This window comes from Hirundo rustica, chromosome 6 (assembly GCF_015227805.2).
Source record: "Hirundo rustica isolate bHirRus1 chromosome 6, bHirRus1.pri.v3, whole genome shotgun sequence".
Taxonomy (NCBI): Eukaryota; Metazoa; Chordata; class Aves; order Passeriformes; family Hirundinidae; genus Hirundo; species Hirundo rustica.
In genome coordinates, this window is record NC_053455.1 from 36,547,687 (window position 1) to 36,562,097 (window position 14,411).

At 47.1% G+C, this 14,411-nt stretch overlaps 1 protein-coding gene and 1 long non-coding RNA gene across 2 annotated transcripts; one reads left to right on the forward strand and one right to left on the reverse strand.

The window, feature by feature from the left end:
- Positions 1-274: 274 nt before the first annotated feature.
- On the reverse strand, positions 275-2,632 carry FOXG1 (forkhead box G1). Its single transcript, XM_040067749.2, has one exon. The coding sequence runs from the start codon at positions 2,597-2,599 to the stop codon at positions 1,226-1,228; it is 1,374 nt and encodes a 457-aa protein (XP_039923683.1). The 5' UTR covers positions 2,600-2,632; the 3' UTR covers positions 275-1,225.
- Positions 2,633-7,639: 5,007 nt separating this feature from the next.
- LOC131378577 (uncharacterized) lies at positions 7,640-13,084 on the forward strand. The gene is made up of 2 exons (XR_009208007.1): positions 7,640-7,967; positions 12,858-13,084. It is a non-coding gene; the product is annotated as an uncharacterized LOC131378577 (long non-coding RNA).
- The last annotated feature ends 1,327 nt before the right edge of the window (positions 13,085-14,411 follow it).

Consider the following 14,411-nt stretch of genomic DNA (forward strand, 5'->3'; position numbering starts at 1 on the left):
GAGTTCTGCCCCAAAATGGGCATCAAATTAGTGGCCATGGTGTTTGATTGAATACTCTGATCCTTTACATTTGAAAATGCTGCAGTTAAAGACAGCATTGGAGGGGGCGGGGGAGAAAGAAAGAAGCATATGAAAAATGGAGGACTGTGCAATAAGCAGCATTCTGATCTCACTGTAACTTTAAAGCCCCTGCCACATTAGGGTTAATAAAAGAGACAGAAAAAAAACTATCAAGTATATATGAATTTAGCCTATTTTTTTATTTCTGTGTGTTCATAGTAAACATTTTTGTAAGTGACAAACACGGGCATATGACCACAGTATCACAATCAAGAAATTTTAAGACGACATTAACAATCACTCAAATTTATGCGGCTTTTGCGCAACACAGGTTACATATTTGCAAGGTTTACCTATAAGTACAATAGGTATTAACATTTTACTACATTTAGAAAAAAAAATAAAGGTGACCTGTTAGTGACCACATACATCAAAATATACACAACACAAACTGAAGGCAATCATTAATTTTGTCCCCTTCTGATTCATTTGAACGGGCAGTGCTGCAAACTGAAATAACGTTGCTGTTTTTTTAAATTACTTCGTACACTGAGTGCATTTTCTAAAACCCAATCTTTGGTCTAAAAGTAAACAAACAAACAAATAAAAAAAAAAAAAAAGGCAATTCGGTAAAGAAAAGAATAAAATAATAAATGGCCAAAAGTAGATCTTGGGCATTTTTCAGTATTAATGCTGCTTAAATACAAATTATGTTTTAAGGTTTTTTAATAGTTTTCATAAATTTGGTGGTTTGGGGGTTTTTGGGGGTTTGTTTTTTTTTTTTTCTTCTTTCAAGGTCTGCACCCACCGACATATCCATGATAACTTATAATACTGCAAACATGGAGAATCGGGCGGCTTTTAGTGATAGACTTATATTTGAGTAAAAAAATTGCAAAAGCAGTCACTATTTAGATACACATTCTACTATAATTTTGTCTTCCAAACTTCATAGTCTACAATGCAATCTCCCCACATTGCACCTTGCTGACACTCCTCACCTTGGTGTAATAATAAACAACCCTAAAGACTGAACAAACGTACAGAAAATGGGGGACTTAATAAAAAATACCTGGACTTTTTTGTTTTGCTTTTTTTCCTTTTAATTATCATTTACAATGCAAACGTGTGTAAAATGTTCACTTACAGTCTGATCCCATGGATGTTAATGTATTAAAGGGTTTGAAGAAGACCCCTGATTTTGATGTGTGAAATAATCAGAAAGTCCTCCGGAAAGTCCCGTTGTAAAACTTGGCAAAGAAGGTCTTAAGGACTCACAGGGGAGAGTGGAGGGCGCCTGTGGCGACGTGGAGGAGGAGGCTGCCCTGGCCGTCATTGAAGTGCTGCTTTGAGAAGTCATTGAAGGGTGAGGAACATGAGGGAAAAAGTAACTCGTCTGTCCTGCTAGGAGATTTACAGAGCAGGGGTTTAGGGAATAGGTGCCGGAGCAGGGAACTGACAAGCCACACGGCACTGAGGCGGCCAGAGCTGCTGCTGTGAGGTGATGAGTGGCATAAGGTATCTCTCCATTGACTAGTCTATCAACACTTAACCCATTAGACGTGGAAAAGGAGTGGTTGTTTCCCAAGGAGTTTTGAGTCAACACTGAGCTGTAGGGCATGGGGTGGCTGGGGTAGGCGGACGTGGTCCCATTGTAACTCAAAGTGCTGCTGGCCCGGGGGTGGTGCAGGGAGAGGAAGGGGGACATAGGCCAGTACAAGGATCCTGCCCTATCCATGAATGTCAGTCCGGTGGAGGTGAGCCGGGCGCCCCGCTTAAAGGCCAGCTTGGCCCGAGAGGTGGTGGAGCGCCGGCGGAGCTTGCCAGTGGTGCCCCCGATGAAGACGTCGTCGCTGGAGGGGTCCAGCATCCAGTAGTTCCCTTTGCCCGGGTCGTCGTAGTGGCGGGGCACCTTGACGAAGCACTTATTGAGCGAGAGGTTGTGCCGAATGGAGTTCTGCCAGCCCTGCTTGTTCTCCCGGTAGTAGGGGAAGTTCTTCATGATGAACTCGTAGATGCCATTGAGGGTGAGGCGCTTCTCGGGGCTCTGCCGGATGGCCATCATGATGAGAGCATTGTAGCTGAACGGCGGCTTCTCGTACTTGCCGTTCTTCTTCTCCCCCTCCTTCCCGCTCTCCCCGTCCTTGGCCCCCTCCGCCGCCCCCTTCTTCTCCTCGGCCGCTTTCTCCTTCTCCTCCAGCTCTGCCGCCGCCGCCGCGCCCGCCTCGCCTTTGCCCGCCAGCATGTCCGCCTTGGCCACCTCCAGGGCGCCGGAGGCGGCGGCGGTGGGGGGCGGCAGGAGATGCTGCCCCTTCTCCTCGTCCTCCTCCTCGGCTGCGGCCGCTCGCTGGGGCTGCTGCGGCGGCGGATGGTGGTGGTGATGGTGGTGATGGTGGTGGTGATGGGGGTGGTGGCTGTTGTGGTGGCTGTGGCTGCTGTGGTTGTTGTCGCTCTGGACGGCTTCGGGCACCAGGCTGTTTATGCTAAAGGAGGATTTCGGCAGCATTTTCACTTCCTTCCTATCTCCCATGTCCAACATCACACACTAGTCTGAGGGGGAAAGTTGCGGCGGCTGGGGGATCTGCGCGCGGGGCGGCGGCGGAGGAGGCGGCCGAAGCGGTGGCTGTGGCCGAGGCGGCGGCGGCACCACCGGCGGCGGCGGCGGCGGCAGCGCAGTTGGACCGCAATCTCAAGCGCTGGCAAGTCATGTAGCACGGACAGGAACCGCCGGGGAGGGAAAAAATAATAGTAATAATAATCACCGATCAGAGAAAAATCAAACCGAGTCGGGGCGGAGAAAAAAAAAAAAAAAAAAAAAAAAAAGGTAAAACCGGGAAAAAACCCTCAGAAGCCTAAAAAAAAAAAAAAAAAAAAAAAGCAACAACACACAAACACAGACACACCAAAAAAAAAAAAAAAAAAAAAAAAAAAAAAAAAAAAAAGCTACTTCATGGTGCCCGGTTCCCCCGGCACGGCAGCGCAGGGGGAGGCAGGAGGGAGCAGCAGCCGCCGCGGGCCGGCGCGGAGCGAGGCAGACGGGCGATACAGCCCGCCCCGGCCGCAATTAATTTCAGAGCTGCCGGCACGCACCGGGGCTGTAAAACATTTTTTGGTTTAACCTTTCCCACCGGCCGCCCAATCAGGGCCGGCGGCGTGCCCGCGCGTCTGCCCGCCCGCCGGCCAATGGCGGCGCGTCGCCCCGCCCCGCCCCGCCCCGCGCGCCCCGCCCCCGCCGCCGCCGCTGCTCCCGCGGCGCAGGGATACCGGCGCGGAGGCGCATCACCGCGCGGTGCGCGCGCCCCCCGCCCCGCGCCCCCCCCGGCCGCCGCCGCCGGCACAAATCCCCCCGCTCCGAACAGTTCGCGCCCGTCCCGCGGCGGCGGGCCCGGCCCGGCCGCCCGCTCCCCCAGTTCCTCCGGCGGACTCGAGTCGCCGCGATCCGCTTTGCCCCTTCCTCTGGCGACGAAGGAGGCCGCGTGGGGAGGCCGGGTGGGGAGGCCGGGTGGGTGAAGCGGACGCGGCACGTCGATGGCGGCGGAGGTACTACTTTGCGGATCCCGCCGAAGTCGCTCGGCGAGTTTATTTTCCCAGGCCCGGTTATTTCTGTTTGTTGTTTTACCGAAGGAGAAAACAAAACAATCGTCCGGAGGGGACGCGAGCGGCGGGATGGGTCCGCGGCCTGCCGGGGGAACAGGGGGTCCGCTCCGGCCCGTTCGGGCCGTGCCCGCCGCTCTCCGGACCGTGAGTTGGGTGGCTCGGGAGCGAGCGGCCCATCTCCTCCCACGCTCTCGCCCCGTGTCGCCGACGGCCGGAGCCGGGCTTCGCTCTTCCCTGCCCGCCGCCGCCCTCTCAGCACCGTGCCGCTCCCCTCGGACGCCGCTTCCTTTCGCGCGGCCGCCAGAGCCACGCGGGAGGCGTCGGGCTCCGTCCGCCTCCTTGGGCGCTGCCGGGCTGACCGAGCCAGCCGAGCGCAGGCCGCGCGCCCGGCGCACAAAATAAATGTTGGTATTGGTAGCCCATGAAATCGACACCGCGGTTTCCTGCCGGCCCCGGCCACCGGGTCCGAGTTCCGCGGGGTTTAGTTTTGCTAGGAGAAGGGATAGGACGGGTGGCAGCGGGCCGGATGCTCCAGGGGTAGTGAAAGGGTCTGGCACCGCCGCTTTCTACCAGTAGACGCGGTGATACAGGCTCGGGCTTACGGCTGCGCTTTGCCGGGACCAAAGGGTTGGGTATTAACCGTCCACAGCATATCTTTTTTTTTTACTGTCAGCACGGGAACAAACAAACCAACCAAACAAACAAACAAAAAAAAAATCAAGCGGAAAACAAAGTGAAATACATCGCGCAGCTTTTTTACTCAGAAAGGAGAAGGAGAAATGTAATGGACAGAGAGCGTGCTGATCGCATTCAGACCAAAGCTGTGGCAAACGTCTAGCACCGCGTTGAGCTGCTTGACGTTTGTGCTGGAGGAAAAGATGCTCCGTAGAAACAATACGTGCAGCTCAACCCCAGATAAAACAATTTATCCCAAGGAAATTCAGGTTAGAGTACAATGCAATGAATGTAGTTCTGTGCAGACGTGCGTTTTATATATGTGTTTGTGTATGTGTGTCTACGAGGGAGGGAGGAGAAGCGAGTGTGAGAAAGAGAGAGTAAATAACGAGGACAAGTAAAATGGACCAGTAATAAACAATTGCAATTGGGGATGGCATGAACTCTGTGCATTGGATTAACCTCGAATGACCTTACCACAATTGTATTTATTTAACCAATTTCATAACATGTTGCTACTGACACACACACAAGTTAATGATCAACAACCACTCTTTTTTCCTTTGTTTGTTGTTTGGATTTTTTTTTTTTAAAGAAATCCAGATTGTTGGGGTTTTTAATCATGGCAATTTATAATTATTTCGTTTCTCAACACTGAAGTCAATGTATGGGATTTCTTGAAGAAGAGTGCAATGTGGAGGATATTATATGACTCTACCATGGCAAGGGGTAAGAGGAAAGGTAAGCTTCCTGCATATTATTATGATTATAATGATCATTAACTAATATGTGTCATTATGGTGCACTAGGATCCCATTAGGGCGGCTGGGCCCAGTGCGTTTTCCTACTCGGTCTAGCATGTAATGATTCGGTGTAACCAGATTCTTGAGAAAGGACAGGTTACGTAAACATTTACTGATGTGGAGTAACTATACTATTTGTACTCTGATATGCAGGAAGGAAAGTGTTGATTAACACAGAAGAAAAAAAAGCGAAATTAGCTGATTGCATGCTCATAAGTGCAAGCTGTCATTGAACTGCTTTTAAAATAGACACAGCTGGGTGTTTGTGTTGAAAAATTTCTTGTGTTTTTGCTAATACTGAAATAAGCATGATTTTGTATACCAAACATTTTCAGATCATTAAAATTTGTAATCTGTGCTGGTTTTAAACACAAAGAAAAGAAACGGATTCATTTCGTTGTAAAATTTGCTGATATTATATTAACTCAATCAGGTCTGTTCAAATGGTGTATTGTGCCTTATCAAATCTCTTTGATCCATTTAATACACAAAGTGCCAAACGTGTGTATTGTTTGTTAACATTGAACGTTTTATTCAAATCCCAGCTCTGTAGCGAACTGGAGGAGTTCTTGTTTAATGTAACACTGACATTGCCTGTTGAAATTTTAATGCCTTGAGGTGTTTCTTAGGTCAAAGATGAGTTTACTTTGTGTTGTGATCAGGGATGAGAATGTAGCAGGGAAGAAAAAAAGTTTTATCTTTTTTTGCATTTCTGAGCAAAAGGCTAACACCGCAAAAAGCACACTTTAAAAACATTTGATGATCTAGATTTAACATTCGGTCATTTGTCACGGGTGTGGAATAAAACTCTGTGCACAAACTTAGGATTTATATATATATAATTTTTTAATGCTATGGATATACAGTTCTACCAAAAAAGGAAATGTTTTGTCCAATATGTAGTACATATCTTTCCAAGTCCATGAAGATTAATTCATTGTTTACAGGAGAGAAAAGGATTTATAGGAGAAGCCACGTCAATTATAATTTCTGCTGGACTTTAACTTTCGAGTCTTTTTTTTTTTTTTTTCCCCCGTCGGCAGAAAATGCACCGTTTATAAAACTAGAGATATTTACTTTGGAAATGCGGGAGTCTTGCTCTAACGCCAGTTCCTTCCTGAGCTCTGCCCCAAACACGACTCCACTTCAGTGGTACCTTTGTGCATCGAGGCACTGCATGAGCAGCAGGTTTGACCGCCCAACTCTGGCTAAACTCGAATTCTCTTAAGAAAGTCCTTCATGACAGCTTTTTCTAATAGGGAAGGTTTTATGGAGTGTTTGGAGCCGAAGCTTGTACACAGAATGGAGGTGCACAGCCCCCAGCCCTTTGAAATACGGGTGGGTATGCAAAGGGGAGCCGGTTCTCTGCAGAGTGAATGATGCTTCACCTGCACGCTTGTCGACGTTGCGGATCCACCGAAGTGAGCGGCGGGGATGGACTGAGAGTATCCAGCTCCGGGGCCAGGATGGGGCTGAATAGCTGAGCTGAAAAGTCCTGGCTGAAGTGCCATTCAACAGCGATATCCGTGCACCTCTTGGGTATAACTCGTAGGGATAGTGTTACAACCACATACTTTTCTGTGCCCCCCGCCCCCCCCCCTTTTTTTTTTTCCCTCTTTTCCCTCTTACACTTTTTTTTTTTTTTTTTAATTGATTTTATTTTATTTTTAAATTAAAGGCCGAAGGAAGAAAATACCCTCTCCAATGTACACTTAATGGATGTAGCGTACTTCCCCTGCACCACCCCCCGCCCCAGCTTCAGCCTTCAATCCCCCTTCACACGGGTATAGTGGCTCTGTGCTCTCGGGCTCTTTCAAGGCGGTTAAGCTGCTAAAATGTACTGACAGCTTAAGAAATGAATGAGATTTTTTTTCAGCCATGAAGAAAGGGCATTTAATAACCACGCTTCGATGGCATCATGCTTCCATGAAACGAGTCCAGACACTTTGGTTTAACAATCAGTAATATCACATTCGGTACAGTAAATGCCTCCATGTACGCTTATATTATTCTATTTCCCCTTGACTATAAGCTTGCTTTATTTATTCCAGGTTACCTGGGCAATTAAGGTAAGGACTGCTCAGCAGATACTGATACCCTGCTGCTGAGGCATGGCGACTGGGGACGGAGCAGTGCGCTAACAAAGAGAAAGAGGTAGTCAAACATTTTGAAGAGGGGTGAATGGGACTGAAGGTGGATGGATGAATGGAGGCAAAGAGGGAGAGGAAGAAGCATTGAATGGTTCAGTCTTCTCTCCGCATTTGAAGATTTAAGTTTAGGTGTCCGCCTCTAGCCAGCTTCCAGTTAATCCTCGACAGCTTCTAGTGATTATAAGTTAGTCTGTTTAGCATGCTATATCCTTCTTCCATGGGTTTTAGTTACAAGTTATACGATTAGGATTGCGAGAACAGTAGTGAACTAAACTTCCCAGTAAGAGGTCTTCACACCAGGGAAGTGTTACTTTGCTGCAGCAGCCCTGCCTCGTCAGTCATTAGGAAGCTGCAGGTTGTCAGAGGCTTCTCTTGCGCGCACACAAGCGCAGACACACACGCACACACACACAAAACCACAGCACTAAAACTAAATTAAGAAGCCGATGATTAAGACAAGCGTCTACGAGGCCTGTCATTTCAGCATCCTTCCATCATAACATTGTGGCACCGAGAAATTTGCTTGAAAACCCTGGAAAAAAATGTCTATGGGAGAGCCTCATGTTTGAGGCTGTTAATATCAAATATAGACTGGGAACTGCCTCGGATGCAAGATAGTATTCCACAGAGGAAAAGAGCACTGAAGAGACCTCGGTGCTATCCGCGCTCTTCTGAAACTCCGGTAAGTATCTCCCTTCTATTGCAGCAGGTAGGCACAGTGTAACTGGAACTGGACCGGGTTTGAAATCCGCAGCTATGTTCCCTTCGGGGAACTCCCCCTAAAGATAAATCTGTAATGAAAGGTCCCTACTGGATGACTAATGGTTATTGGCACTCGGTGCCCCTTTAAGGAGAGCAGCACATATTGAGCCGAAGACCTTGCAAGCACACTTTAAATACAAACCTTTTAAGTTTCCCTCCCATGCATACACATCCCTGTTGTTTTCGGGCTAGTCGTGTTGTGTCTCTCCCCCTTCCCCCCCTTATTTAAGCTCTCTTGTCTTCCCTCCCCCCCACTCCATTCAGAACTAATTGCTCAGTTACTTAAATGTTTCAAAAAGAGATAAATTTCTTCATCCGATGATCTTTTGAGAAGCTGCACTGTACCATAAGGAACCGCCAGTGGGGCACTGTATACCTTAGAGGAGCTTGCGCAACTAGGAGAGAGGTAGCGTTAAAACAATGACATTAATAAACTAAGTGTACTGAGTTCTCCTCCTGTTGAACTTTAGGGATTTCTTGGGCGGGCAGAGGTTGAACGGAGAACGTCGAAATGGGAAACAATGGCTGCGGGGGCCAGAAAGCTTTGCTGATGTCGTAAGCGTAAAACAAGACAGAATAGTGACAGAAAGAGATCCGAGTAAACATTGGAGTATACATTTCCCACGGCGACTACGCTGAGTGGAGAGGTCTGAATTAAATCACCTTAATTAAAAGCTGAAGATTTTATTTTTATTCATTTATCCCTGTAGCTGTAGAGTGACATCCACATAAAGCCTATCTAGGCAGTGTAGAGCATCCACTAGATTTATTGTGTTCAGCTGCCTCTGCCAGAATTTTTCAGAACAGAATATTTTTATACTCACTGCCAACTTGAAGACCTACGGGTTTTTAGATCCTAATTATCACTATTATTTTATATGCCAGTGTGCAGAAAAGAGCCGTTACACCTGCATAGGCAATAGGTATACCTGTGTAACGAAACCTCTTCTTAATTCAGAAATCAAACAAAAAAGTAAAATATCCTTTAAGAACTATCCACAGAGTTATGCAGATGACGCTAATAAAATGCAAGGGAAAAATGAACAAGTTGAAAACCTTGTTTTGTTCTCGAGGTTTAAATATATAATTTAATATTTTTTTAAATTAATGCTAAAACAGTCTAGGCCGGTGCTTTTGTCGGAGTTGTGATATTGAAGCAAAGAATATTAAATAAAATGGGGGGGGGGGGGGGTGGTGGGGAAGAAAGAGCTGGTGAGGGGGAAATAAAAATCAAAAAAACCAAACCCCAGGTAGTGCTTGGAGAAGACCTCTAGCTGCTCTGTGACTCTTAAGGAACTGTTGCTGGAATATTTTCATGGTGTCGTTCTAAAGCTCTTTAGCCTCCTATAAACGTAATCTTTGGCAAATGACACATGGATCTGTTTTTGCAGTTTTTCGGTGACTCGAGAGAAAAGATGCCCTTTTTCCCCCCCTCCACCCGCCCCCCCCCCTCCCTAGCCCCCCCCCCTTCCCCGGCAGAAGGACAGATACGGTCTCTCTCTTTCTCCCAGCGCTGTTCCCACTCCGTCGCTCCGCCAAAAGCCCCCGGGCGCGGGGGGGTGCGCCGGTGCCCGGGGTGCCCATCCGCCCGTCCTACCTGGCCGTGCCGCGCCCGCCGCTGCTCCGTCCCGCCGCGGCCCCGTCCCGGCACCGCGACAACCCCGCACCCCTCGGCTCGGCGGGGTCTCGGGATCGGCCGGGTCAGCTGCGGATCCGTATTTTAGGGCCTATAAAAGCCCATCGTCCTCCCCTATCCTCCTATCTTCCCCGCCCCGGGGTCCCCTTGTAACCACAGCAAAATGCCCTGTGTAGAAAGAATGCCACAATCGACTGTCCACCCTTCTAGGGGAAGGCGTTCGGCAGCCTCGGAGTAAGGACAATGTTGGCTTTCCCCGTGTCGGGGCTCAGGCGTGGGGAGCTGCCGGAGCGAGGTGCCGTGTCTCGCTCGCGGCCGGACCCGCGCTTGGCGGGGGTCGGGGTGATGGGGCTGGCGCTAGCGCCAATGAGGCTGCTCGGGAAGAGGACCCTGCTCGCTCCTTGGGGTCCTGGCACGAGTAGGGCTCGCAGGATCTGCCTCTTTGTGTAGCTTGTTCTGAACACTTTTTGTATCGGGCAGGGTGGTCTCCATGTTTTCTTTCTTTCATTCTTCCTTTCTTTAGCGGAGGGAGGGGGGAGTGATGGCAAGGGGCTTGTTGGATGATTATAACCGCTACCACTTAGAAATAAGTTTCTTGGGGAAGGGCTGATATCGTACCCTTGATATCAGTGGGTGTGTCCATGTATTATTTTAATATGATATGCCTTTTATATAGAGCTTGTTTTCCTCCTCCCTCTCTCCCCGGCCTCCCCCTCCCCCCGCTTTGTTTCTGGAATTTGTTTCGCTTTTAAAGCACCAGCACAAACAAACAAACACACAAAAATGACTGGCAACAAGTTAAATCCCATTTGCGTCCCTCCCACCGAGCACGGACCATGCCTCGCTAAAGCCTGGGGCTTGTAGTTTTGCCTCGATAATAATTTGACCAAGAAAATGAAGTGGCTGCAGGTAGACTCTCCCGGCACTGACAATGCGAAAAGAGAAAACGTAGCAAGATTTCTCCCGGGATGAATCCCCTTGGTGTGTTTTCTCCTCTCCATTTTTTAGATGGAGCACTCGCATAGACGCTCAAACACACTGAGGTTATGTTTCCTTGTAGTTTTTAGAAAACAGTGTTTATTATAATCGAGCTATAAATGCCACCAAGTAATGAAATCATGCCGTAGCTACGGAAACTCCAACAAATAAGTAATTTCCATTTGTCTTCTTGCAGAATATTGCAGAGGCTTACACTTTATTTTCACATTCATTTCAAAACACCAATGCAAGGGCAAAGAAAAGTCTCTCAAGTCGTTGTACACGTTGGAATTAATTAAACGATAGTAGTAGTTCTTTTTAAACGTTATTTATTTTTTCTGCCTTCCAAGGCGACTTCAAGCTAATTTCTGTGGCTATACCACAGAGGGAATCCGCAAAAACAAGCGTGGTTCTCACTGAAGGTCGGTATCGTGTCCCCCTAAATCTTCACTAAAAGTATCTCACAGTGAGCCACCCGCGCATTCCTGCTCCTTCCCTTACACAATAATGGAGAAAACATTCGCGTTTGACTGCACTTAAAATATATCTTTTTACACAATCGCACAGTTTGCAAACGATAGTTCAGCCTTATCTGTTGTGGTGGGCACGTGTTTTGTCATATGAAATTAACTTGTGAAAGCCTTTGTATCATTTTTTTGATTCGTGTTTGTCGTCAACGCAGATCATACCTCTCCCCGTTGATGGTTGATACAATTGCTAAATTAACGGCACGCGTTCGGCTTTGGAAAACAACAAAACTCCAGCCCTCTGAGAGCTCATTCTCAGAGAAACAACCCAAGGAACAGTAGAATAACTCACCGTAGTATTTTGTATGTGTTTATGGTGTCTTCATATACTTCTGTATCATTCTGCATTTCTATTGTCTGTTCCTAAAGATACCCAAGTCACGCCTGGGCGTCTCACCTATAATCGCATACCTAAAAGAACATATGGACAGTATATAGTGGTTCTAAATTCTTGGAGGAATGTAATTGGAGTGTATTTGCCCCGTGTCTTTATTCTTTCCTGGTAAATACTAGCAACCGAACTGCTTGTCTTGATGTCTTTCCATGGTTGAGCCCCAAGAAACTCCTCAAATCATTGCAATAAAGTCATCAATACTCCCTATGCACACTGGAGGTTTTTTTCCTCACTGCCCGTTCTGCTTCTCATTTCCAAGTACAGCGTGTTGAGCCAACGGTCTGGCTTAGGCACTTCTCCGGACTTTCAGATTTTCAGTCTAAAGCTTTCAGTATGTTGGGACTGAAATAATAATTTTCCACATTTCAAAAGGGACGAGGCTCTATTTATAAATGTTACAGAAGGTTTCGTTACTTCAGGATCAACAAAACAGGAATAGAACTGCAATTTTCAAGAAAATAGGATTTCAAAATATAGAAATAAAAAAAAGTAGTGGAGATGACGTATAATTCAATCAAATTACAGAAAATTGCTTTAAAATTCAGAACAGTAGCAATCCATTATGTCTCTGTTTTATTAGTGACAAGTACAATTACTCTAAAATAAAGAACAGTGGTGAATATATAATTGGCTGTAATCATGTTAGTGTTTGAATAAAAATGACGGGGACATTTAACACTTTGACAACAAAATGTTCAGAAACAACTTATTTATTCAAACAGTTTTTATTTGCATCCACGTGAAGGAGAAATACACTTTTGCTTACCATAAATCCAGGGGTTTTCGCTTTCAATAAAAACATAACTAAAATATATATCAATTATTTTATTATCCAAAGCTTAATAAAGTCTCCTGAGTATGACTACTATTATTGATTACTCAGTACCCAAAGGACGCCATCTACAGGAAGAGGTCTCTAGGCTTAACACCATTCTGATCAATGTTGATTAAAAAACAAAACAAAACAAAACAAAACAAAACAAAACAACCCACAACCCACAAACCAAAACCGGAGTTAATATTCCTCTATAAATCCGGCTCCGATTTTACCCACAACACCGATCACAATATTTGCTTTGTAATTGCTTCTTGTGATTCAGTTCGTTATAGTTTGACACGATCTAGGAATCTATTACAGGAAGCCTTTTCTCTGGGATACATTTAAAATAATTCATTGAACTCTCCGAAGCAGCAGTTTTTCTCCTTCTAAAGTGACTTTTTTTTTCCTTTTTTTTTTTTTTTTTTTTTTTTTTTTTTTTTCCTTTCCCCCCTCAGGACTGACTTGATCGTCTCTGAAAACGCAGAACAGATCATGAGATCTCTCCTTTCCACCAACCGTGTGGAAGATGCTTGCAGAAGAGCCCTGAGAACAAATCAAAGCAAAGCAACTTAATTAAAGGCAGTTAGTGCAACAATTGTGTCATGGAATACCTAACATTTCTTTACCTGTAACTAACTTATTTATTTTTTGGATTCAGTAAATGTCAGCTACTCCAAGCATACTCCCATTCGTTCTTACAATACATCCTTTGCTCCATATCTTGGTACTTAAAGGTGCAATCTAGCCGTAGCCCAGCAAGAGCACGGAAACCTATCGAAGTTTGACCATTCAAACACAGATCCATGGGAATGGCATATGTCCTCCGTGACGCGACTCCAACAGCCCAGTACAAACTACACCCTACAGAGAATACGAAGAGAGCAAGAAAGAAACTTCCAGGACTCCTCTGACAGAACTTAAAAAGAAAAACATTTTCGGGTTTAACCCCGAACGATTTTTTTTTTTTTAATTTTTATTTTTTATTTACTCCTCCACCCTGACATGTCTCCGAATTTCTTCTCCTGGTGTGTGTGTGCTTGCTCACAGCGGGGTGGACCCCACACCGATCCGAGCGGGTCCCTCCTGCCGTGTGGCGAGCGCAGCTCGGTCCCACCGCGCCGTCACTGCCGGCTCCCAAGGGTGCCTCCTGCCCAGGCGGGTTTCGCCAGCACTCGTAAAATAAACCAACTCTGGTTTCTTTTTACTTCAGGCCAGTGATGTGAATAGGCTTTGATAAATTCGGGAGAACGGTAGAGGGGTGGTGTATGAACTATACAGTGAAGAGTCAAAAGGCAGAGGTGCGTTGGCACAAAGGCTGAGGAAAATGACCCACGGTGCAACCTCGATTTTACGTGTTATTTTGTAAACTGGGAACAAAAGCCTGGAAACTATTGTTCCTTGTACTTCCACCTGCATCAGGCTCAAAGTTTGTACCGAAAGTTCCCTTCTATTTTTCACTTCTGGGCATTGACCGTGAGCGTTCCAAATCTAGAGACTGTGTTCTTTTATCTGTTTTCAGACTTGAGGAAAGCTCAGGAGAGGAGGTTTCCTTCCCTGGGGCAAGCCGCTCCAGCAGGCACCGCCGGGGCTCGGTGGGTCCCTCCCCCGCCAGGAGCCGAGGCGGGGGCGCCCCTCTGAACCGGGAGGTCTGTCATTTCTCGGGTGCCTCGTACCAAATCGCAGATGTCAGCCTTTCCCTACGTGTTCGGGCTGCTAATGCGGGCACTTCACACAGCAGAAATGCTCAGCTTGGGAGCTTTTCCCAGGGCCAGCCGCCGACTTCGTGCTTCGCATCTGCCTCTGGCGGCACCGGAGCTCCATGCAGGGGATCCCAGCGGGCGCAGCAGCCCGTACCGATGGGACCATATTCCCGTGGGAGCCAAGCACCCGCAGCGCTTTGGCCCCTGCAAACCGGCCGAAGCGCAAACTCCGTAATTCTCCACGGGAGCACGCTACCGGGGTTCCCGGCTCGAACCTCCTGCGTCTCCCGCAGAGACCCTTTCATCGCT